At 39.4% G+C, this 26,854-nt stretch overlaps 1 protein-coding gene across 1 annotated transcript in view; it reads left to right on the forward strand.

Annotated features, from left to right (window-relative positions):
* Positions 1-282: 282 nt before the first annotated feature.
* The window catches only part of LOC109564525 (ceruloplasmin-like), a 42,019-nt gene continuing 15,447 nt past the window's right edge, over positions 283-26,854 (forward strand). Inside the window, exons 1-14 of the mRNA XM_019967957.2 lie at positions 283-437; positions 1,480-1,730; positions 3,405-3,617; positions 4,109-4,279; positions 5,559-5,801; positions 8,933-9,098; positions 12,417-12,547; positions 13,008-13,148; positions 13,426-13,637; positions 16,579-16,729; positions 17,317-17,529; positions 21,385-21,592; positions 23,580-23,719; positions 25,579-25,707. Coding sequence (XP_019823516.2) covers positions 283-437; positions 1,480-1,730; positions 3,405-3,617; positions 4,109-4,279; positions 5,559-5,801; positions 8,933-9,098; positions 12,417-12,547; positions 13,008-13,148; positions 13,426-13,637; positions 16,579-16,729; positions 17,317-17,529; positions 21,385-21,592; positions 23,580-23,719; positions 25,579-25,707 — 2,524 coding nt within the window. The remainder of the gene's footprint in view (positions 438-1,479; positions 1,731-3,404; positions 3,618-4,108; positions 4,280-5,558; positions 5,802-8,932; positions 9,099-12,416; positions 12,548-13,007; positions 13,149-13,425; positions 13,638-16,578; positions 16,730-17,316; positions 17,530-21,384; positions 21,593-23,579; positions 23,720-25,578; positions 25,708-26,854) is intronic.

Genomic DNA, 26,854 nt, shown 5'->3' on the forward strand with positions numbered 1-26,854 from the left:
CCATCTACTCAGTAATTCAAGCAAGCTCTTAATTGGTAAGGTGTACGGGGTCAAGAACCGGCATTCTCTATGTGTTGTGCAACATTTCACCTGAGCTGACTCGCGAAAACTAAATGCATTTGAAATGGAAATGACATATATGTAGACGTAGCACTTGATGAACTCTTATGCAACTCTGACTTACGTAAACAAACATAAATAAATAAATAAAGGAAGACTATGTGGATTATAAAAGGAAGGGAAACATAACTCAGTTAGCCTCTCCAGGTGCAAGGTTTGAAAATGAAGATCCTTTTTTCACTGACCTATCTGGTTTTTATTAGTTCTCTAGGTTGGACAATAGATAGGCACTATTACATAGGCATTGAAGAAACTACTTGGAACTATGCTCCTACTGGTAAAAACATGCTCAATGGAATGCCTTTTTCGGACGATCAGTAAGTGATACCTTCGCGCTGAAAAATTTGCTATCAGACACAAATGTTGGTAATTGTTATACACTGATAAAATGCTGCTGAAGAAGTTTCCATGATAGACTCTTTAAGGGCACATTTTGCTATTAGAACTGCTTGCTTTGAGTTTTTTAGTATAAGCGTAACATGGAAGCCAGCTATTAATATAAATCAGAAATTGCTCCTTCCTGGGATTCCTGCCACTCTTGCCTTCACGATACATATTTCAGGGATCATCTCTAATCCTGTATTTATCATCAATTTTGTATAAGTGGTTGTTGTTGCGGTTGTTCAGTCATGTTTGACTCTTTGTGACCCCATGGACTGCAGCACACCAGGCCTCTCTGTCCCTCATCACCTCCTGAAGTTGACCCAAGTTCATGTCCATTGCATTGGTGATGCCATCCAACTGTCTCATGCTCTGATGCCCTCTTCTTTTGCCTTCAGTCTTTCCCGCATCAGAGATGAGTATGAATGGTACTCAAGAGCTGAAACAACGCTTTTCCTTCTGGTATGGAGTCTATGGCAGAGATTGTAAAATTGCAGCTCTCTTCTTGATTTTTCTGTTCAGAAGATTGGGACAAAGAAATCTAAAGGTTATATGCGGGCTTCTGATTCACTGTCTGCCAAAATGCCCCCAATTCTACCAACAAATCCCTGAATCATTGAAATGTGTAAAGAATCTTAAATTGTAACATTGATCTAATGTTTGAGAGCTAAAGTAACCTTGAAGTAGGGTCAGAAACCTTCCTCCATACATGGTTCAGTACAAAGAATTTCTAAGTCATTAGAACCGAAATGCCATGCCTATGACTTGATACATTTGCATTTCGTCTCTTCACCAGACTTTCCAGGCTTCTCCTTGCCTATGGTATTGTTTCTGACTCATTCTAGATTTTCACCAGTGTCTGGGTTTTCTCTGAAGAATTAGACTGGAAAGATTCTTACTCCTAGTTTCAGCTGATTTGACATTGCTTTGTTTTCAGTCAAAATTTGTTAAAGTTCTTGCTTGTTTGTTTGTTTACAGAGAGTTTCAATCTGAAACATATCTCCAACCAAGCCGAGATAGGATAGGATCTGTTTATAAAAAGGCTTTGTATTTTGGGTACACGGATGATACATTTCAAACCACCATTGAAAAACCATCCTGGTTGGGATTTTTAGGTCCAATCATAAAAGCAGAGACTGGAGACCTCATTCATGTACATGTGAAAAATAATGCTTCCAGAAAGTACAGTTTCCATCCTCATGGACTCACCTACACTAAAGATAATGAAGGTAAGTGAGTTCCTGTTCCTTAGGTTCCTGAGTTTTTGTTAATGAAGAGTACAAACCTCAGGAAAAGCAAGGCAGTCATGAACTAAAGGAGTCGTTTGGGTGAATACAGATTTTTACTTCAGATGTCTCAAATTTTTATATCCCAGATTGTTCTTCAATTTCTCATTTGAAATTAATGAATGACAATCCCCCTCCCCCATTCAACTTCTGGGAAAGAAAACACACTTTTCTCTCATGTAAATAAATAAATACATAAGTTTGGAGGGTAGGAGACACTCATGAGCTAAGTGTTAAGTTGGCAGAAATACTGTCCTGCCATTTCATATCCATGTCCTGTCATCTCATTTTCTGGTGAATGAGGGTTAGCCTCTTAGAAAACATCAGTGTCAGGTGAAGTCACTATTTTCCAGACAGTATCTTCTCTCTTAAACATCCACACTCACAGCTGCTTGATGGTGTTGGGAAAAGGAAGGGAAGAGAATGCTAACACAAAATAGGGTTTTGTGTTCTACACGGAGCAGGTTGGTCTCAAAAGAGGATAAAGGACGAGAGGTTGGTCATGCTTCAAAGTCTCCTATTGAATGAGGGAATGTTATCCATACTTATTAGATTCCAGCCTCAAATGGTGGAGATCTGAGGCAAAATTCCAGGATAATAAAAAAGAAGAGGGCAAGGCCCCAGATTCAGAACAAAGGTAGTAGCTCAGGGTAATGTCGTCTATGCAGAAGACCACTTCCTGGCATCAGTGGGCAGCTTGTAGGTAACACAGATGCTCTTTTTTCTTTTTAAAAAACTTTTTATTTTGTGTTGGGGCATAGCCGGTTAACGTGTTGTGATAGTTTTAGGTGAACAGCGAAAGTACTCAGCCATATGTATACGTGTATCCGTCCTCCCCTAAATTCCCCTTCCATCCAGGCTGCCACATAATGTTGAGCAGAGGTCCCTGTGCTATGCACTGCATCCTTGTTAGTGATCCATTTTAAATATAGCAGTGTGTACAGTAATATGGATGCTCTTGATGCCCTCTGGAAGATGTAGTTCAGGTAAAGCCAGGTCATGGGGCTTACCAGGTGGCTCAATGGTAAAGAATCTGCCTGCCAAGCAGGAGACGTTGATCCCTGGGGTTGGATCCCTGGGTCAGGAAGATCCCCTGGAGGAGGAAATGGCAACCCACTCCAGTATTCTTGCCTGAAAAATCCCATGAACAGAGGAGCCTGGCGGACTGCAGTCCATGGGGTGGCAAAGAGTTGGACTCGACTGAGCGGCTAAACAACAACAGTAGCTTGGATGCTCTTGATGCCCTCATTCCCAAATCTGATTTGCAATGAAGATGATACAGAGTGCAACTCAGGAACTTTCTGTATCTAAGACCTACACAGATGGTGCACAGTGAATATTTGTGGAATCTATTGATAAAGGTGATGATAGTTCATTCATAGGCTGCCTGATTCATTTCAATTTAAGTCTGGCAACTGGCCAAGCTGGGCATTCAGGTAGAAACCAACTAAGGGGAATCTAGGGAGACAGGAGGCAGGAGACAGGAAGGGGGAAACACAGACTTTCTAAAAATACAAATTAACACACTTTCATGGCTTAATGCAGAAAGCATGAGTCACGTTAAGAAAAATGTTGTCCACTGGTTGCTGTGACCACAGTGCAAGTTCCATTTTCTAGGCGCTCTCTATCCAGACAACACTACGGGCCTGCAAAAGGAAGACGACCATCTAGAGCCAGGGGCAGAATACACTTACACGTGGTTTGTAGAAGAAAATCAGGGGCCTGGTCCCAGTGACAGTAACTGCGTGACACGGATGTACCACTCCCATATAGACACTCTAAGAGATGTGTCTTCAGGACTTCTCGGACCAATTCTGACTTGTAAAAGAGGTAACATTTAAAAAATCTCACTGTAGCAAATAGAGCCAATTAGGATGTGTAGGGTCTGCCTCTCTCTCCTAGTGGAATTTTGCTAAAAAACTCTCTTCCGGTCTTGACCTTGATTCTCCAGTCAGAAAAGTAACGTTGCCATTTGGCCTCTGAGCACCAGATGGCGCGCTTGAGTCCAATGTCTCCATTCAAGTCCAATAGAGCAGGTTGGACACTAGCCGGTAGCCAAACCCAGTAATCTTCATCCTAGTCACCCTCACACAAAATTCCGCCACATTTCTCCTATAGAGAAGTGTTGAACCCACAGGGTGGGGGGAAATAGGGAGAAGAGAAACTGCCTGTTCCTTGCACGCTTAGTTCCTTAGGGTTCTGTCTATGGAGGTGAAAGGTTTTCCTTTTATATTTTGAATATCAGAATCAGAATCACTAGGTTATTTCATAGCAAAAATAATTTTCGCAAAGAGTAAGTTTTGCCGTTGTTTTTGTTTTAGGAACCCTGGATGGAGATATGGAAAAATCTATCGATGAGTATTTCATTCTGGTGTTTTCTATAACTGATGAAAAACATAGCTGGTATATCGATGACAACATTCGTACATACACTGAAGCTGGTCAAGTTAATGCCAGTGATCCTGACTTCGAGGAGAGCAATGTCATGCGCTGTAAGATTATGAAGAAATTTCTCATTCCGTATATCCTATGGTTCTAACTTCTATGACTTTATTTTGTGATTTCCTTTCATTTAAGTTTGCTTTAATGAGTTTCTGTTTCCCAGTTCTTCATTCTGGGTCTGGCAGGCTATGTTTCAAGGAGTCGCAAAAAGTCAGACACGAACATGCCATTTTTGCTGTGAAAGAAAGTGAAAGTGAAAGTCCCTCAATCATGTCAGACTCTTTGCGAGCTCATGGACTATACAGTCCATGGAATTACTCCAGGCCAGAATACTGGAGTGTATAGCCTTTCCTTTCTCCAAGGAATCTTCCCAATCCAGGGATGAACCCAAGTCTCCTCCATTGTGGGCGGTTTCTTTACCCTCTGAGCCACAAGGGAAGCCCAAGAATACTGGAGTAGGTAGCCTATCCCTTCTCCAGCGGATCTTCCCAACCCAGGAATCCAACCGGGGTCTCCCACATTGCAGGCAGATTTCTTACCAGCTGAGCTATCAGGGAAGCTCAGTGTTGCTATGAAGGCATCTAGAAAATCCTGCCGGTTTCCAAAGTGTCATAGCAAGTGAAGTTAGATAGATGCATTTTTTTCCCTAACATCTGATATTGATAAAAATAGATGGTGACGACAGAGAGATGTAATTTTTTACATATTCATTTGGCTGTGTCAGATCTCAGTTGCAGCAGATGGGATCTTTTGTTGTGGTGCACGGGACTTGGTAGTTGTGGCACCAGGGTTTCGTTGCTTCATGGCCTGTGGGATCTTAGTTTCTGACCAGGGACCAAACCCATGTCGCCTACATTACAAGGTGGATTCTTAACCACTGGACTGCCAGGGAAGTCCCCAAATATTTAATTTTAGGGTAATAAAATATTATGGAAGAACAAAGACATAACTGAGCAGAACTTTTATGGAAATGTGCTTCTACACAGAACTTTTCAGAAAAGGTGCTCTTGTTATCTCAGCCACCCTCAGCTTTGTCTCCTTCTTCCACAGACTTAGCTTCTTTTTATTCTTTTCCCCTTTTCACTGCTTCCTACCTTGCAGCTTACTTTTCTTCCTCTTGCCTTTAAATTTGTGTTGTCCTCAGTTTTAATCACAGATAATGTTTATAGCCTCCTTTTGGGGAGAAACAAACCGAATCCTGTTGCAGATTATGCATGAGAACAATGATGGCACTGCCAGATTCATGTGATAAGGAAATGCATAGAATATATACCATGTGGCCTTGAGGCAACATGCTTGCTTGAAAGGTTAATTTACTTCTGCTTTCAGCAATAAATGGATACTTGTATGCAAATCTACCTGATCTCACCATGTGTGCAGAAGACAGGGTCAAGTGGTATTTCATCAGCATGGGTAGCCTGTTGGACATACACCCCATCTACTTCCATGGACAAACTCTGATATCTCAGAATCATAGAAAAGACACCATTACCGTCTTCCCTGCCTCCATGCATGATGCCTTCATGGTGGCCAAAGGTGTTGGAGAGTGGCTGCTGGACTGTCGGATACACGGTAGGGATTTATTCCTTTTACATAATACAGGGTCAGGGGACTCCCATAACAAACGCCTCATCTTCCAAATGGGGAAAGATGTCACCATCGGGCAGGTGACAGGATTGCCTTTTGCAAAGTCAGTAATACAGTCAGAACCAGAACTCAGGTCTCTGACACTTTTAACTTTATGGTAATAAGCACTTTTAGTCATATAGGATTATTTTTGTTGCTGTTTTTACCAAAAAAAAGTATATATTTGTTATCCAGTGAGCCTTGAGTGTCTGACAGAGTTCATATAATTACTCTTCTATTTTAAATTGAGAAGACAACTTCCAAGAGGTTGAAACACTAATCCAAAACCCTGTGAGAGTCAGAAATTATATAGGTCCAAGTGTTATGTAAATTCTGAACCGGTACCCAGTAATGGTTTCCTGGTTTATTTCCCTCTTCAATCACACTTCATATTTAATAATAGAAAGGCCCATTATGAAATTACTGATCTTCTCTATTCTTAAATCTGACTAAACTCTGCATGCAATCATGTAAAATGTTTTGTATTATTTTTCAGTCAGAAAACACAATTGTTACTTGAACTGAAGAGTTTAACTTTTCTCCCTTTTTTACAAAAATGGGATTTACTTCTCTGATCAAAACCTTTCTTATTTCTAAGTCCAATACTTTGGTTAGCACCATACTTCAATTAATTATTTAAACAACTACACACAAAAAAACAACAACAACAACTAAACAACACGTACTTATTGGGATTTCACGTGTGCTGTGTCCCTCCTTCCCAGGGTTGTGAGAAAAGGGAGACCCACACACGGCTGTTGTAACTCAAGGACAGAATTTAATGATATTAATACAAAAGTTCTCACTTAGAAAGGAATATTGCTTTAAAATATGTTTTAAAGGTTAAAATATGTTTTAAAGGTTAAAATGTACACCAGACCTACTTCTCCTCTTGACTTCATTTATAGATGTTGCCTTTAAGCCAGGTCTTTCCTCTTCAACTCTGCAGGAAAGATAGGGTCAACCTTGGACACAATGAAAAAAGCTTGGCTAGTGGACTACACAGCTTTCCCCTGTGTTTCTTCTCTTCCCATGGTGTAGTTTGGGGTGTTTTTTGGTTTGTCTGTTGTTTTGGCTTTTTTGTGTATGTTTTGTTTTTAGTAATTATAAGAATGCATGAATAGACTTGCTGGAAAGAAAGGAAGAAAGCAAAGAGGAAGGAGTGGAGGGAGGGGAGAATTTGGTGAAGGCAGCAGGCAGAAAGAGCGAAAGTCTAGTGTGGTATATGACAGCCACCTCTTAGGAGCTCCAGAGAGCTTCTAAGCTACTTATTAATTAAATAAGCCAGGTGATAAACTTGTGGTAGCTTCAAATTTGGCCACAGGAAAGTGCTTACACCACCAAAATTAGTGCGCGCGCGCACACACACACACACACACAATCAGATTTAGCATTCATCTTTGGAGAAATAGTTTAAGAATGTGCCATTAGTCCAACCCTACCCCACCACCATCCCAGTTCCTCTCCAGTGAATAATCCCTGTAAGCCATTTGTGTTTACACAAATGTGTATTTAGCTGTTTACTATGTATTTTCATACAATATACATGAACGCTTAGAAATAAAAATGCACAGGTACTGTTTTAAATAAGGAGATCACACCCCATATAATAGGTTTTATTTAACTATTAACTTTAAAAAAATAGGTTATTATTTGTATATAATAGGTTTTTCTATCTTCTGCTGCTTGCTTTCTTTACTCATCCTTATATCTCAAAATCTTTTCCATGACATTCCCTATACTTCTAAGCTACTCTTTTATTTTTTAAGTTTTATTTTTAAAATGTTTATCTTAAGTTGCTGTGTTACTTCTACTGTACAGCAAAGTGATTCAGCTATACATATACATACATATATATATATATATATCCCTTCTTTTTTGGATTCCCTTCCCATTTAGGTCACCACAGAGCACTGAGTAGAGTTCCCTGTGCTATACAGTAGGTTCTCATTAGTTATCTATTTTACACATAGTATCAATAGTGTATATATGTCAGTCCCAATCTTCCCTCTCCCCTCCTTTCCCATTTAGTATCCATAGGTTTGTCTAGCTTACTTTTCTAAATGGCTGTATAGTTTTCTGTGTTTGTTTGAGATGTAGGCTAATTTATTTAACCATTCCGCTATTGATAGATATCTAAATTGCTTTCACTTTCTTGGTTCACTGTGTGTGTATGTGTGTGTTAGTCGCTCAGTCATGTCCGACTCTTTGTGACCCCATGGACTGCAGCCTGCTAAGTTCCTCTGTCCATGGAATTCTGCAGGCAAGAATATGTCCATGGAATTCTCCAGGCAAGAATCTTTTCCATGACATTCCCAAAATAAAGCTACTCCTTTATTTTGTGTTTTATTTTTAAAAATTTTATTGTATAGTTTATTTACAATGTTGTGTTAATTTTTACTGTACAGCAAAGTGATTCAGCTATACATATACATATATGTATATCCCCTCTTTTTTGGATTTCTTTCCCATTTAAGTCACTAACAGTGTTATAGCTAGCCACTTTTTATTTGTATCTTTTTATGTATGTGCAAATTTTTATCTTGCCTAACCGAAAGAAGCGAAAGTTTTTAATGGAAGTGTTCTTAATTTTAAAAAAGGCTGCCTAATCATCTTCCAAAAAGTCTGTATGAATTTACACTCCCACCTATGTTGCTCTTAAATCAAAACACAGGACTTATGCTCTTATGAAAACGTACCTGCCTTGGTTTTCTTCCTGCCTGCCAACTAGTTAATCTAGTAATTAATGGTAACAACTTCAGAACCATAAGGGAAGATACTTTTGATTAAACAGACTCAAATTCCTCTCAGTAGGCAGGTACCATATTCCTTAGGAGTTGGTCCAGTGCTGGTTATTAATCTCCACTAATATCCACTCCTCAACATTCACTTTGGCATCCTGAGTCTTATACTTGCTTCATACATTTCAGGATTCCTTAAATAAAATACCTCAAATTTCTGAAAAGAAAGGGAAGTTGCAATGTTGTTGGCTACAGTTTTAAAATATATATATATGGACTAAGAAAAATGTTTTAATGTTTTCATAACATTCTCTACTTGGATTTACTATTTTTCAGAGAGTATGCAGGCTTTCTTCAATGTAAGGGATTGCCAAAAATCTCCAGCAGATGTTACGGGGACACAAGTTGTTCATTATTACATTGCTGCTAAAGAAATTTTTTGGGACTATGCGCCATCTGGCATAGATTTCTTCAGTGGAAATAGTTTAACAGAAGCTGGAAGGTAATATTCAGTGATTAAAATATTCATGGTTAAATAAAGATAATTGGACTTTTTCATAACCTAGCTATTCCTAAAAGGACTTAAGCATTTTATAATAAAAAGATACTGATAAAATAAAGATGGTATACACCTGTGGCGGATTCATGTTGATGTATGGCAAAACCAATACAATATTGTAAAGTAATTAGCCTCCAATTAAAATAAATAAATTTAAATTAAAAAAAAAAAAATAGAATGAAAATCTCCAAGGTCCCCAAATACTGGCATTCTTTGGCTTTTATGGAGTCTTACTGGATCTCTAATTTCAATTTTAATAATGCTGACGTGTTATACTGCAAGCAGTATGTCTAAACACACGATGGTCCTGATAAATAATTAAATCTAGCATTTGGCAGCTGGAGGCTATTGAAAAAAAAATAAAGATGGGAAAATAATTATAATAATAATTGGAAAATATTCAGCCGAAGAATCTTTGCTATATAGCATTTTTCTCTAAATGCCTTGGAAGCCACTGCAAAGAAAAACACACTTCTCGTCTTTTTCTTAGCATTAAATTTTAAAATGGATTTGTTTATAATTATAAGATACTTAAAAACATAGTGAATCATGTTGTCAATTGCAATTTTACAAAAATTAAAAAATATTCCTCACATGTAATTTGTACTTTCCTGCTAAGATCTGAGGGTATAGTCAATCATTTCTTGTGTCATCCTTAAATCATATTTTATATGTGTATGTATATATATATATATATTTACTCAATAACACCTAAGAATTTATTACCAATTATTTCTTTGATAACCAAAAACTAAGACTAAAATACATTACTGTGGTATCAGCCTTTAGAAGTGCACAAAAAGTTTTTCTGTAGTCTGACTGCTAAATATATTTACCAACTTGAAAATTACAGGAGTTGTAATTCTTTTGGTCTATTGAATGAAAGTTTTATGTCAGAAAATATTAAGTTCTATTACCACCAAAAAATAATATTCCCATAGTATTTATTTTTTTAATTTACTCATAGAAAATTTAAGAAAACTGAGAATGTTCTATTAAATGAATATTTTCTTACTTTAATATTTAAGAATATTTTCTTACTTTAACGCTCATCAACAAATTATTCAATCTGTGTAATGGAAATTTTGTGTTAATTATGAAAAGCCTATCAGGGCTTAGAACAAAAATTAGATTCAACTCTCATTTTATATTGACTAAAATAAGTATGAATTAATAGATTCTTTCAGCTCACATGATTCTTCTGGTTATGAAATTTGATGCTGTCTCAGCATTGCAAGCCATTATTTCCTCCTAGGAAACAATTGTCCTCATTTTATGTTATTACAATAGAATTAAAAAGTTAAGAATGACATCTCTTATCTCAGTACTCTAGCATCTCAGCACATTGTTTTAAAAGCAATGTTTATTACTACCTGCCTTAAAAAAAATCAGTCTTAATGTTTTTAAAATTTTATTCCAAAAGAAAAATGTATAGGTCAGACAGAGACTTGTATACATGCACAGACAAAAGACTGAAAAGATATCCATGGAAAATGTTGGTAGTGATTATATAGAGATGGTAGAATTATGAGGATCTTAAATTTTTTGTTATATATATATTTTTATTTTCCAAATTCTCTACAATGAGCATGCATTATTTTTATAAATACATTGCTATTGTTCAGCCTCTGTCATGTCTGGCTCTTTGCAGTACATGGACTGCAGTGCACCAGGCTCCTCTGTCCTTCACTGTCTCCCAGAGTTTGTTCAAATTAAGGTCCATCGAGCCGGTGATGCCATACAACCGTCTCATCCTCTGTTGTCCCCTTCTCCTCCCACCTTCAATCTTTCCCAGCATCAGGGTCATTTCCAATGAGTCAGCTCTTCACATCAGATGGCCAAGTGGAGCTTCATCACCAATCCTTCCAATGAATATTCAAAGCAAAGGGTTGATTTCCTTTAGGACTAAAGGGTTTGATCTCCTTCCCGTCCAAAAGTGAAAGTGAAAGTCGTTCAGTCGTGTCCGACTCTTTGCAACCCCATGGACTGTAGTCCATGGAATTCTCCAGGCCAGAATACTGAAGTGAGTAGCCTTTCCCTTCTCCAAGGGATCTTCCCAACCCAGGGATCGAACCCACGTCTCCCACACTGCAGGCAGATTCTTTACCAGCTGAGCCACAAAGCTCTAAAAAGTCTTTCAAGCACCATGATTCGAAAGCATCAATTCTTTTGTGCTCAGCCTTCTTTAGTCCAACTCTCACATCCATATATGACTACTGGAAAAACCATAGCTTTGACTATATGGATCTTTGTCGACAAAGCAATGTCTCTGCTTTTTAATGTACTGTCTAAGTGTGTCATAGCTTTCTTTCCAAGGAGCAAGCATCTTTTAATTTCATGGCTGCAGTCACCATCCATAGTGATTTGGGAGCCCAAGAAAAGAAAATCTGTCACTACTTCCACTTTTTCTCCTTCTATTTGCCATGAAGTGATTCCATGATCTTAGTTTTTGAATGTTGAGTTTGAAGCCAGCTTTTTCACTCTCCTCTTTCACCCTCATCAGGGGGCTCTTTAGTTCCTCTTCACTTTCTGCCATTAGAGTGGTATCATCTACATATCAGAGGTTGTTGATATTTCTCTTAGCAGTCTTGATACCAGCTTGTGATTCATCCAGCCTGGCATTTCACATGATGTATTCTGCATAGAAGTTAAACAAGAAAAGGGTGACAATATACAGCCTTGACGTACTTCTTTCCCAATTTTGAACCTGTCAGTTGTTCCATGTATGGTTCTAACTGTTGTTTCTTGGCATGCATACAGGTTTCTCAGGAGCCAAGTAAGATGGTCTAGTACTCACATCTCTTTAAGAATTTTCCAGTTTGTTGTGATCCACACAGTCCAAGGTATTAGAGTAGTCAACGAAGCAGATGTTTTTCTGGAATTCTCTTGCTTTCTCTATTTTCCAACTAACGTTGGCAATTTGATCTCTGGTTCCTCTGCCTCTTCAAACCCCAGCTAGTACCTCTGGAAGGTCTCAATTCAGGTACTACTGAAACCTAGCTTGAAGGATTTTGAGCATAACCTTGTTAGCATGTGGAATGAGTGCAATTGTATGGTAGTTTGAACATTCTTTGGCGTTGTCCTTTTTTGAGATTGGAACAAAAACACCTTTGCCTGTCCTGTGGCCACTGCTGAGTTTTCCACAAATAGATTACAAGTACTAGATTACAAATACCTTAAAAGATGCATGTAGGTTCTTGCTTTCTTTTCACATGGTTATTGTAAGTGTAAAAGTTCTCTGTTTCTACTTTCTCTGCACAGTGAATCCCACTTCTATTTTGAACAAGGCCCAACCAGGATCGGAGGAACTTACAAAAAACTAGTTTACTTTGAATACACAGATGCTTCCTTCCAAACTCAGAAGGCAAAAGCAACACACCTTGGACTCCTTGGTAAAATTATTTCATAGCTTGTGGGATTATAAACACAATTTATACATATTCTGTGCCATCAAAAGAATACTCACCAACTCACAGTTTTTGGGATTCCCTGGTGGTTCAAATGGTAAAGAGCCTGCCTGCAATGCGGGAGACCAGTATCAATCCCTGGGTTGGTAAGATCCCCTGGAGAAGGAAATGGCATCCTACTCCCATATTCTTGCCTGGAGAGTCCCATGGACAGAGGAGTCTGGCGGGATTCATCCAATTTGAAACTACATTTTTTTTTTTGTCCCTGCAAATCCATGTGAGTTTCTAAGATACTGAATCACCTAGACTTCTTTTCATTGGACACATTTCTGGTTCATGGCATCATCCCTTCAGTTTGTTCCTAGAAGAACCTCACCCAAGTAACACAACCTGACAATGACATTTATGAACACCAAGGACAACTCCTAACTCTGTTGGTTTCCAGGCCCTGTCATTAAGGCAGAAGTGGGGCAGATCATCCAGGTCACTTTCTATAACAATGCTTCCCTGCCGCTCAGCATTCATCCCCATGGATTGCTTTACAACAAGAACAACGAGGGCTCCTTCTACAGAACACCGGGAGGAGGCAAGTACCACAGCTCAACCCAGGCGCAAGCAAGGCAGACAGCAACACAGTGGCAAGAAAATCAGACTCCTCCTAAAATCCTTGGGCCGCTTACTTTTCACATCATCACAGATCTGTGTACTTACGGTGGCAGAGGGGGTCCTTTGGCCCTGTTCAGCTGTCACCCAAGGTACCACAGTGTGAGCAGGACACAGTTCTTGATCTCAGAGATCTCACAAGCTAGACTAGGGTACTTTGGGTCTTAGGTCCTATTTCACAAATGTTTCTTTCTTACTAGGTACCCCGTCGCCCTCCTCGTATGTAAATCCTGGTGCAACATTCGTTTATACATGGGAAGTTCCAATAGATGTGGGACCCACTTCCACAGACCCCAACTGCCTGACCTGGTCATACTTCTCCTCAGTAGATTTTAAAACAGACATCAACAGCGGCCTTATAGGGCCTCTTCTTGTGTGCAGAAATGGAAGTCTTGGAGAGGATGGCAAACAGGTTAAGTGATGGGACCTATGTCTGGGTATGCCTTGGTGAGAGGTGGCCTGAAACGGATCTTCAGGGGAAAGGCAGTGTGCAGTGAGCACCTTCAACTTCTGTGTGCTGGTGTCTCTCAGTTTTACTCTTTCCTCAGCTTCAGACCTGTGTCTTCTCATGCCCAGTGAACTCTGGGCATGTTCCAAACACCTTTAATTCTGCTGGACTGTTCTGTTACTTTTTTAAGATTTTTTTTTTTTTTATGTGAACCATTTTAAAAGTCTTTATTGAATTTCTTGCAGTATTGCTTCTTGTTTTTTATGTTTTGGTGTTTTGGCCACGAGGCATGTGGGATCTTAGCTCCCCTGCTGCTGCTAAGTCGAGTCAGTCAAGTCCGACTCTGTGCGACCCCATAGACAGCAGCCCAACAGGCTCCTCTGTCCCTGGGAATCTCCAGGCAAGAATACTGGAGTCGGTTGCCATTTCCTTCTCCAATGCTTGAAAGTGAAAAGTGAAAGTGAAGTCGCTCAGTCGTGTGGGACTCTTGGCGACCTCATGGACTGTAGCCTACCAGGCTCCTCCATCCATGGGATTCTCCAGACAAGAGTACTGGAGTGGGGTGCCATTGCCTTCTCCGCTTAGCTCCCCTACCAAGGATCAAAACCACATCCCCTGTATTGAAAGGCAAAGTACCAACCACTGGACCACCAGGGAAGTCCCCACTTGACTGTTTTAACTCTTTGTCTCCCTCTAGACAGCCACTGCGTGTCCCACCCCTCTCTGAGTCATCTCTTTTTCCTCTATCCTGTGTCTTAGAGAAGGACACCACCAGGCCCAGGACTTCGATCAACAATCCTTGTTTCTCACCTCCAGCATTGGTCACTGGCTCTCTGATCCCATTGCCTTATTTGAGGCAGCATCATCTCTTTCTGAATTCCTGTAACCTCCTAACTCCTATCCCTGCTTCCATTCTGCTTCAATATAGCTCCACATTCCTCCCTTTCTAATCAGATTATAGCACTCTCAACCCTAAAAATCACCCTACAGTCTGTTGGCTCAGAAGGCAACATATCAGACCCCATGGATCCTTCCAGATCCATGCTCCCCCCCACCCCCTGCCCCCCAACCCTGCACACTCCATTCTGGTCTTACTGCAAAGTTAGCCTGTTAGTCCTGAGTAAGCATGGCTAGTTCACATCTCTTTGATTTTGCCCTTCTCTCTGTCTGGAACGGACTTTCCTCACGGTTTTACCTGCTAAAAGGGGAGACTTTTTAATAAAAACTCAGACTGAGAGTCCCTTCATTTTCTTCAAACTATATTCCGCAACTAAAGTTAGTTCAAGTTCCCGCAGGTTATTGCAGTTCCTTCTGTAGGTTTCTGTCAGAGCACTGTGCTCAGTCACTTCAGTTGTGTCTGACTCTTTGTGACCCCATGGACCATAACCCGCCAGGCTCTTCTGTCCATGGGATTTTTCAGGCAAGAATACTGGCATGGGTTGACATTTCCTTCTCCAGGGGATTTTCCTGACCACGGGACTGACCCTGTGTCTCCTGTATTGGCAGGCAGATTCTTTATCACTGAGCCACCTGGGAAGCCCTGTTAGAGCACGTCCCCAGGCAGTTATTTTTACTGGCCTGTCTCTCCCACTAGACTCTAAGTGCCTTGAAACCATAGATAAGGTTTTATTAAATTTTTGGTAACAAACCCAGTCCTTCTGTGGCATGTAGTAGGTGCTCAATAAATGCTTAATGAGTGAATTTCCCTTGTTCTTTACTCACAAGTGAAGTAATATCCAAGTTCTTTTGTAATTCATGTATTGGAAAGCCTTATAAGGGCTTCCCAGCTGGTTCAGTTGGTAAAGAATCCTCCTGCAATACCGGAGACACAGGTTTGATTCCTGAGTTGGGAAGATGCCCTGAAAAAGGAAATAGCAACCCACTCCAGTATTTCTGCCTGGGAAATCCTATGGAAAGAGCAGCCTGGTGGGCAACAGTCTGTGGGGTCACAAAACAGTCAGACACAATTTAGCAACTAAAGAACAACAAAAAAGCCTTATAAATCCCCAGTGTAAATATATAAAATTGAGTGTATATTTTATTTTAAAATATGGCTATGTATTTATCAGATCAGATCAGTCGCTCAGTCGTGTCCTACTCTTTGCGACCCCATGAATCGCAGCGCGCCAGGCCTCCCTGTCCATCACCAACTCCTGGAGTTCACTGAGACTCACGTCCATTGAGTCAGTGATGCCATCCAGCCATCTCGTCCTCTGTTGTCCCCTTCTCCTCTTGCCCCCAATCCCTCCCAGCATCAGAGTCTTTTCCAATGAGTCAACTCTTCGCATGAGGTGGCCAAAGTACTGGAGTTTCAGCTTTAGCATCATTCCTTCCAAAGAAATCCCAGGGCTGATCTCCTTCAGAATGGACTGGTTGGATCTCCTTGCAGTCCAAGGGACTCTCAAGAGTCTTCTCCAACACCACAGTTCAAAATTATATAGCCTCATATTTTTATAGTACATATAATTTTTCTATTTTATCCAAAAATATAAATATATACATATATTTCTTCAGAAACCCTAAAATATAGACTTTCTAGAATTGAAAACATTTTATTTAACTTACTTTTTACAAAGCTTCCAAGATAAGCCACTATAAACATCTGTGATTATAGTGTTTAGTTTTATGGAGTTAAGATATAGGGGGTCCCTAGAGTAAGAGCTTTACATGAAAACAGTGGTAGAGATTTCTCCCAACTTCTTAGTTCTGCGATAAATCTATTCACTGGGATTCATACATTTGTATAAAAAGTCCATAAGTGGGGAAGTTAATTGATCAGTTTTTCCAAGAATATACAAATCCCATTGCATGGGAAATCCTATACGAGGGCCAACCATTTGACTAGACTTTGGATATGTACTATGCATATTTTGTGTCTGTTTATTTTTTCTGTTCTCATCCACAGAAAGGAATAGACAAAGAATTTTACCTACTTGCCACAATATTTGATGAAAATCGAAGTTATCTCTTAGATAAAAATATCAGGATATTTACCACAGAGCCTGAAAATGTGGATACAGAGGATCCAAACTTCCAAGAGTCTAACAAGATGTATTGTAAGAGAACACTTAACTTAAATGTATTAAGCAGTTTAATTTCACTAGGCCTAAAGAATTACAGATTTTTTAAGAGAAACATATTTTCCCCTCAATGGTTGGCTAATATGTTTCATGTTTTCTTTAAATATAATTTCCCAATAAAAATAGTGCCTACTAGGGTGATTATGTTACATTCTATCAAATGTTTACCAATGCTTTTTTGGTGCAATACATTATTTTAGCTATTACTAAATATGATACAGAAAAGACATATTTCTCTATTGCCAAAGTAATGGAGTGGATAGGTGGGGTGTTTCTTGAGTTGGTTGGTTGGTTTCTGAAGACTTTTAAGTGTGGAGGGAAAGAAGAATGGTCTAGAATCTGGAGACTTGGACTCTGGTCTCAACATTTTCATTCATTAGCTTCATGACACTGAACAAGTCTCTCTGACCTTAGTTTCATCAAATCTAAAAAAAGGGGGTTGGCTTGGGTAATCTTGATATCTTACATGAATGAACTGCTTAATGAATAGTCCTTGGTTGACTCCAAGAGATGTCAAGTACCAATAAATTAAACAATCTTTTCTTTGTCACAATATCTTGCAGCGATAAATGGATACATGTATGGAAATCTGCCTGGACTAGATATGTGCTTGGGAGACAATGTTTCATGGCATGTTCTTAGTGTGGGATCAAGTCAAGACTTACATGGGATATATTTTTCAGGAAATACCTTCATTTCCTTAGGATCAAGGGATGACACCATAGTTGTGAATCCCCATAACTCCCAAACACTTCTTATGACCCCTGATTCCACAGGTAAGTTGTGGATCTTCTCCATCAGCCTGAAATATGCCCAAACTATGAAAAAGCAATGTCTTCATATGCACTGAATATTGTTTGTACAGGAAAAAAGGAAGCTATCCAAATAATGTTTAAGAATACTTTTGCCCTGCTCCATTTAATTTTTAGGAGTGTTAGTATATCATTTTCCCGTACACAAAAATCCTCTCAGCCCTTTCCATTTTTCTCTTCCCAGGTATCAGGCTCTAAATCAACCCATACTTTTCAAAAGCAACGAATATGCTCTGAAGCATTTTAATTTGCTTTCATTCTATTATCTGCTGCATTTCTTACTCTTCTGTCCATTTGTTTCCCAGGTCTTCCTCCTTCATCAACCTTTCCCTTCTTTTTTACCCGTCTCTTTTTCGCCTTCCTTTCTTATCCCTCTCCTTGCTAGTTTTGCTCCCTTGGGAAATATTTTTACTTCAACGAGGTTGACTACTTCTGGCAGTTTTTTAAAAGCACCTTGTATAGAAAATTGTTAAGGGAATCAGAGGAGCCTCCCCTTTCCTCTGAATCTAATACCCTCGTTTATAAAACAGGGATTGTAATAATTTACAATCCATAAAAAGCAATAAACACAATCATATGAGATAGATGCAATGTAGTGAAGGGCCTGGTATATGTTAGACTTAAAATTTTAGTATTTTCTTTCATCCCACCTTAACAAAAAATAAAATAAACAAGCAAACAAAACTCTTTTTGGTCAAAAAGTACTGACACCAGTTGAATACTGGCTATACAATAAACAAGTGAAAGTGAAAGTCGCTCAGTCGTGTCTGACTCTTTGCGACCCCATGGACTATACTATACAGTCCATGGAATTCTCTAGGCCAGAAAACTGGAGTGGGTAGCCTTTCCCTTCTCCAGGGGATCTTCCCAACCCAGGGATCAAACCCAGGTCTCCTGCATTGCAGGCAGATTTTTTACCAGCTGAGCCACAAGGGAAGCCCAAGAATACTGGAGTGGGTAGCCTATCCCTTCTCCAGTGGATCTTCCCGACCCAGGAATCAAACCGGGGTCTCCTACATTGCAGGCAGATTCTTTACCAACTGAGCTATACGGGAAGCACTGCAATAAACAAATTACTCTATAAATACCATGGATTTGTGTCTTAACTCTTTGTGATATCACAAATTCATCTGACTATATATTTACATTTCAAATTTTTTTATTCTACTTTCCAAACAAACAGTGCTGGTGATTATGAGTAATCAGAAGATTACTCAGCCATTTTTAAAAAAAAGAAATATTGCCATTTGCAGCAACAATGATGGACTTTATTATACTAAGTGAAGTAAGTCAGACAAAGGAAGACAGATATCGTGTGATATCGCTTATATGTGGAATCTAAAAAAACAATACAAGTGAACTTCTTTACAAAATAGAAGTAGACTCATAGACATAGAAAACAAATTCATGTTTATCAAAGAGGAAAGGGGGATAAACACACAGTACTATGTATAAAATAGATAAACAACAAGACCTACTTACAGCACAGGGAACTATATGCAGTATCTTGTAATAACCTATAATGGAAAAGATTCTGAAAGATATACATACATATTACTGAATCACTTTATTGTATGGCAGAAACATTGCAAATCAACTACACTTTAAAAATAATATTTTAAAAAGATTATCCAAAAAGAAGTAATCACAAGAAGAAAAGAAAGGTCTTTCTTCACTACTTTCTCTTCTCTGCTGTAGTCATTCACCTAGTAGCAAGTTATCACCCATTCCCCTCCCACTTCTTCCTCTCCTTTCCTCTGTAGATGTTTCCCTGGTCTTTAAAAAAAAAAAAAAAAAAGTAGTCTGCTTTTTTTCCTCTTTCCTAAACAGTATCCACCACAGTAAACACACGGCAGTGTAATGATAAGTAACAATAACCACAGAAATATGTACAGAGTTGAAAGAGTATGCTGATGTTGATGAAGGTGATATAAATATTAATAGAAACTAAGTCAGAACACGAAGGGCATACAATTACCAAAATAAAAGGCAACTGGAATTTAGGTGGAATTTTCTGGTCTGATCCATGCTGGAGTTTGTTGTTGTTGAGGTGATTTGTTTTCATTGTGGTCATTGTTTTGGGTTCTTATTCAGTTCAGTTCAGTTCAGTTCAGTCTCTCAGTCGTGTCCGACTCTTTGCGACCCCAAGAATGGCAGCACGCCAGGCCTCCCTGTCCATAACCAACTCCCAGAGTTCACTCAGACTCACATCCATCGAGTCAGTGATGCCATCCAGCCATCTCATCCTCTGTCGTCCCCTGCTCCTCCTGCCCCCAATCCCTCCCAGCATCAAAGTCTTTTCCAATGAGTCAACTCTTCGCATGAAGTGGCCAAATACTGGAGTTTCAGCTTTAGCATCATTCCTTCCAAAGAAATCCCAGGGCTGATCTCCTTCAGAATGGACTGGTTGGATCTCCTTGCAGTCCAAGGGACTCTCAAGAGTCTTCTCCAACACCACAGTTCAAAAGCATCAATTCTTCAGCGCTCAGCCTTCTTCACAGTCCAACTCTCACATCCATACATGACCACTGGAGAAACCATAGCCTTGACTAGACGGACCTTTGTTGGCAAAGTAATGTCTCTGCCTTTGAATATGCTATCTAGTTTGGTCATAACTTTCCTTCCAAGGAGTAAGCGTCTTTTAATTTCATGGCTGCAGTCACCATCTGCAGTGATTTTGGAGCCCCAAAAAATAAAGTCTGACACTGTTTCCACTGTTTCCCCATCTATTTCCCATGAAGTGATGGGACCGGATGCCATGATCCTCGTTTTCTGAATGTTGAGCTTTAAGCCAACCTTTTCACTCTCCTCTTTTACTTTCATCAAGAGACTTTTTAGTTCCTCTTCACTTTGTGCCATAATGGTGGTGTCATCTGCATATCTGAGGTTATTGATATTTCTCCCAGAAATCTTGATTCCAGCTTGTGTTTCTTCCAGTCCAGCGTTTCTCATGATGTACTCTGCATATTATTCTGATTTCCTTCAACTTCCTTTCACTACCTCCACACTACCTCTGTGCTCCAACCATCATCATCCCTTGTGGGTTATTGTAATAGCCTTCTAACAAGTCTCCTTCCTTCCTCCCTTGCCCACTCTGGTCTATTCTCAGCACAACTGGCAGAATGTTCTATGTCACTCATAGACTCAGAGTTAAAGCTACAGATTTTTCAATGGCCCACAGGGCCTATGTGACTTTGTCCTCCATTCCCCACCAATCCTGTCTCCTAGTACCCTCAGCCTTGCTCACACTACTCCAGACCCCCAGGCTTCTTAGATGGCCTTCAAACACACCAAGCAGACCCTCAGGCAGGGAATTTTGCTTTCTATTTCCTCTTGCTGGATTGCCCTTCCTCTGGATCCACCATCTACCTCTTGTGAATCTTTGCCCAAATGTCACTCACCCATCAAGACTTACCCTGATCATCCTATAAAATATTGTTCATTGCCCTCTCCCTCCACATATTCATCCAGAATTCTCAATACTCCTTACACTGTCCTACATTTTCCTTAATCCATAGCACTTACCACCTTCCAACCCACATCACCTTTACTTACTAGGTTGGTTGTCTGTCTCTACAACACCCTGCAATATAAACCTTAAGGGCAAGAATGTTTACCTATTTTATTCATTAATGTTTCCTAAGTGCCCAGAAATATGCCTGGCATAAAGAAGATACTCAATAAATACTTGTCAAATTAGTGAAAGAATGAATGAACCATCTTATAGTATTTCTCTGGGGGATGTATATCTTATAGATGACTTAGAGAAAAGAAATCTGAATGCAATGCCTTAAGTATTCTTTTCTTATTCCCCTCTAGGCATTTTTGATGTGGTTTGCATGACCTCAGAGCACTATATTGGAGGCATGAAACATAAATACCAAGTAAGGAAGTGTTCAGAGCCAAACCCGGATCAAACACAGTACCAGGAGGCGAAGATTATTTATATCGCAGCCGAGGAAATTGTGTGGGATTATTCTCCGAGCAGGGAGTGGGAGAGAGAACTGCGTCGTCTCCAAGGACATAAGTATGTCAGTGACTTCCACCTCTAATTGGGCAGGGTTTATTCTGTAGTCCTCCACCCTTTCCCTTCAGTCTTGTGTGTGTGTGTGTGTTTGTGGTGTGTGCCCTTTTTTGTGTGTGGTATGTGTATGGCATGTGTAGTTTAGGACACATTTAATTAAAATAACTTCAAAATGTGTGTGCGATGTCTTCAGTTATAAATACTTCTAATCTTTCCAAATATTAAAATAATTCTTCTTTGCTGTTTCCTCTTGTCTCTCTTTTCATTTCTTGTCTTCTCTCTTCCTTATGTATTTTACTACCCAATCTCACCACTTTAGGTATAATAAGTATAATTTCAGCTACATTTAACATTTGGAATCAGTCAGAATTTTTTTGTCTTCATTTGTTTCCGGCTATTGCTATTCTTCTTTGAACCTCAAATTGAAGACACTAATTTTTCTTTTTGTATAAAATTTGATATGTCTCTGATTTTTCTCTCTTACTATTTATTCATTTGATCAAAACTGAATTTCATTCTAAAAACATGTTTTAAGGTACAGGATGAATATCCAACAATCTTACCAAAATAAATATATTTTTTTAAATGAAATTAATTTCTAAGGTAAAATAGACTCTTAGTCAGTCAGTCAGTTCAGTCGCTCAGTCGTGTCCAACTCTTTTCGACCCCATGAATCGCAGCATGCCAGGCCTCCCTGTCCATCACCAACTCCCGGAGTTTACCCAAACTCAGGTCCATCGAGTCAGTGATGCCATCCAGCCATCTCATCCTCTGGCGTCCCCTTCTCCTCCTGCCCCCAATCCCTCCCAGCATCAGGGTCTTTTCCAATGAGTCAACTCTTCGCATGAGGTGGCCAAAGTACTGGAGTTTCAGCTTTAGCATCATTCCTTCCAATGAACACCCAGGACTGATCTCCTTTAGGATGGACTGGTTGGATCTCCTTGCAGTCCAAGGGACTCTCAAGAGTCTTCTCCAACACCACAGTTCAAAAACATCAATTCTTCGGCGCTCAGCTTTCTTCACAGTCCAACTCTCACATCCATACATGACCACAGGAAAAACCATAGCCTTGACTAGACGGACCTTTGTTGGCAAAGTAATGTTTCTGCTTGTCCATGGGGTTGCACAGAGTCGGACACGACTGAAGTGATTTAGTAGCAGCAGGTTGGTCATAACTTTCCTTCCAAGGAGTAAGTGTCTTTTAATTTCATGGCTGCAATCACCATGTGCAGTGATTTTGGAGCCCCCAAAAATAAAGTCTGACACTGTTTCCACTGTTTCCCCATCTATTTCCCATGAAATGATGGGACCAGATGCCATGATCTTAGCTTTCTGAATGCTGAGCTTTAAGCCAACCTTTTCACTCTCCTCTTTCACTCTCATCAAGAGGCTTTTTAGTTCCTCTTCACTTTCTGCCATAAGAGTGCTGTCATCTGCATACCTGAGGTTATTGATATTTCTCCCAGCAATCTTGATTCCAGCTTGTGCTTCTTCCAGCCCAGCGTTTCTCACGATGTACTCTGCATGTAAATTAAATAGGCAGGGTGACAATATACAGCCTTGACAGACTCCTTTTCCTATTTGGAACCAGTCTGTTGTTCCATGTCCAGTTCTAACTGTTGCTCCCTGATCTGCATATAGGTTTCTCAAGAGACAAGTCAGGTGGTCTGGTATTCCCATCTCTTTCAGAATTTTCCACAGTTTATTGTGATCCACACAGTCAAAGGCTTTGGCATAGCCAGTAAAGCAGAAATAGATGTTTTTCTGGAACTCTCTGCTTTTTCGATGATCCAGTGGATGTTGGCAATTTGATCTCTGGTTCCTCTACCTTTTCTAAAACCAGCTTGAACATCTGGAAGTTCACGGTTCATGTAATAGACTCTAGATATTAATAAATTTCATTATTCCAATAAGTTCTTCCATACGAGAATTTGTCTAATTTAATGGTTAAATTAATTAACTGTATTTTTTTGTTTTTATTTTCTCAAAGCGAAACAAACATATACTTGGATAGAGTTGAGACATATCTTGGGTCCAAATACAAGAAGGTCGTATACCGCCAATATGATGACATCACATTCACAAATCAAACAGTACGAAATGAAGATGAAATACATCTGGACATACTAGGTATTGATACACTAGAAGATTGGTTTGGGGTTTGTCATCTTGTCCTCAACCACTGGAAATTGTTGTCTACATAAGGATATTGTCAACTTCTACCTCAATGGAGAAAAGTGCCTATAATTCTAACTTTAATTTGTTTGCTGGTAGACACTTTTATTGGGAAAAGAAAAGTGATTCAAATATTTTTAAATGGACAACAAAGATATCATAGACAATGAATACGGTTAGTTTCAGATTATCTGGCTTCTTGCACACAGAATCCCAAGATTCTGGGAGGGACCTTAGAAATAACATTTAAAGATAATTTCTTTGAAGTTAAAACAAATCCCAGAAACCATCATATAGTTAGGAGGGGGCCTTCTTTGTTTAAATTTAAGTGTTAAAACAGTTAATTGCTCAAGATTTAATTTCCTCTTCTGTCTAGGAGTGAGAAAAATATAGCCCATACCTCCACCTTTGACAGATCAGCTAAAAAACTAGTAAGTGGCTCCCAGGCACCCACATGTAACATTTCTATAAGTCACACAGCATTTCCATAAGTCACACAATGTATTCACTTGTTATGTCAAATGGCATGTCCATACATTGCATAGTATTTCCAGAGGTCACAAGGCATATCCATACGTCCAGATCTTATTTCTGTCGTGATATCTGTGTGTCTATTGGAGGCCATGTTCTGGCATGGCACCCTGAGAAGATGGATGTGCATGCTGACAAGGAGGAATTTTTACTTTTCTTGGCTCCGCGTCAGCCTCTTGGGCTTTTCAACCCCTGGAGGGAGGTCTGTGGTATTCAGTTTCCAGTGCTTTTGAATGGACCCTTCAAAAAAAGTAACAGTATTATATTTGTTTTCTCTAGGATTCTGGCCAAATGCACTAAGATAAATAACACAATATGACCCTCTAGATTCCTTTATTTATACACACACACACACAAACCCCACTTTTTAGAAAAGGAAAAGCAAGCATAGTGTTTGAGATGGTAGAATTGCCATGGGCGGCAAAGAGGTGCTTTACTTCATTAGTATCTAGTATCTTCCATGTCTCTTCGGGGTTCTGATACTAATAGTTATAGCACGTGTTTAAGGAGAGTTCTGTCTGCTTTATTGTTGTTTAGTCACTAACTGGTGTCAGACTCTTTGCAACCCCATGGACTGTGGCCCCCCAGGCTCCTCTGTCCATGGGATTTCCCAGGCAAGAATACTGTAGTGGGTTTCCATTTCCCCCTCCAGGGGATCATCCCAACCCAGGGATCAAACCTGCATCTCCTTCATTGGCAGGTGGATTCTTTACCACTGAGCCATCAGGGAAGCCTTAGTTCATCTCAAAACCATCTCTGTTTCAGAATTTTTAGAGCCACAAATTCTATCTGCCTTCAAATAGAAGTTTTATAATAAATTATATACCTCCAGCTCTTAGCATGGGATAAAAAAGAGAGTAAAATGAAGGGTCAATTTGTGAGAGATAATAGCCCTGGGTCAATGAAAACACCTTGCAGTTTCTCCCAGTCTTCCACTAGGGTAAAGGGGGGTGGCTGCAGAACAAAAGGTTTAAATGGTGAGGTTGGTCAAGAAAGAAAATGTTCAATTTCTAAATTGTGTGTTTTCATAGGCATTAACTAATGCTCATCGAAGTAAGTTTTCTAGAACTGGAGCTTATAAAAATTCTAGATGATTTAAATTTTCCAGGCAAAAACCATGTGTCATAAAACAGCAATGGTCCATTTGTTAAATGTGTTTGTGTTTCATTTGGCTGCATGTTAAGGAATATAATAAGTCACTGTGTATATCTTAAGGGGGCAGATGACTCATAATTTAAAATAAATAACAACTATCCATCCATTTTTCTTTTTGTATTTCCTAGGTCCTATAATATTTCTCAGCCCTGGTGAGAAAATCTATGTTGTCTTCAAAAATAAAGCCTCAAGACCATATTCTATTCATGCTCATGGAGTGAAAACAGACAACCCCACTGTTGTTGCAACACAGCCAGGTACCTGCTTTGGGAGAAAGAAAAGTCCCAAAGCTTTTATGCAGGACTGTGAGGATAACATCTGCTCTTTCCCCCCCCTTTTTTTGTTTGTTTCTTTCTTTTGTGAAATACCTACTATATTCCATGCCTATTTCTTTATTGAGGTATAGTAACTGATTTACAATATTATACTAGTTTTGGGTGTACAACATAGTGATTCAAAATTTTTATAAATTATACTCTATTTATTATAAAATACTGGCTTTATTCCCTATGCTGTACAATATATCCTTATAGCTTATTTATTTTATACATAGTGGTTTGTACCTCTTAATCCCCTGCTTCTATCTCGCCTTTCCTCACTTTTCTGTCCCCAGTGGTAACCACTAGTTTGTCCTCTATATCTATGACTGTTTCTTTTCTGTTATATTCACTAGTGCTTTATTTTTAGATTCTACATATAAGTGATAGTATAGTATTTGTCTTTATGTAGTTGACATTCCATTAAACATAATACCCTCCAGGTCCATCTGTGTAGTTGCAAATGGCAAAATTTCGTTCTTTGTAATGGCTGAGAGAAGTGAAGTTGCTCAGTCGTGTCTGACTCTTTGCAACCCCATGGACTGTAGCCTACCAGGCTCCTCCCTCCATGGGATTCTCCAGGCAAGAGTACTGGAGTGGGTTGCCATTTTCCTTCTCCAGGGGATCTTCCCAACCCAGGGATTGAACCCGGGTTTCCCGCATTCTAGGCAGATGCTTTAACCTCTGAGCCACCAGGGACTCAATGGCTGAGTAGTGATATATATATATATTCATCTCCTTCATCTATTCATCTGTTGAAGGACACTTAGGTTGCTTCCATATCTTGGCTATTGTAAATAATGCTGCTATGAACACTGGGGTCCATGCATCTTTTCAAATTAGTGTTTTCATTTTCTTTGGATGTATATCCATAAGTGGAATTGCTGGATCATATAGTAGTTCTGTTTTTAGTTTTTTGAGGAACCTTCATACTGTTGTCCATAATGGGTTGTTCCAACTTACAAACAAAATCAAAGTTAGCAGAAGAAAAGAAAACATTAAGATCAGAGCACAGATAAATGAAATAGAGATTTTAAGAGTAATATAAAAGATCAATGAAACTAAGAGTTAGCTCTTCAAAAAGATA

The sequence above is a fragment of the Bos indicus genome, chromosome 1 (assembly GCF_029378745.1).
Source record: "Bos indicus isolate NIAB-ARS_2022 breed Sahiwal x Tharparkar chromosome 1, NIAB-ARS_B.indTharparkar_mat_pri_1.0, whole genome shotgun sequence".
Lineage (NCBI taxonomy): Eukaryota > Metazoa > Chordata > Mammalia > Artiodactyla > Bovidae > Bos > Bos indicus.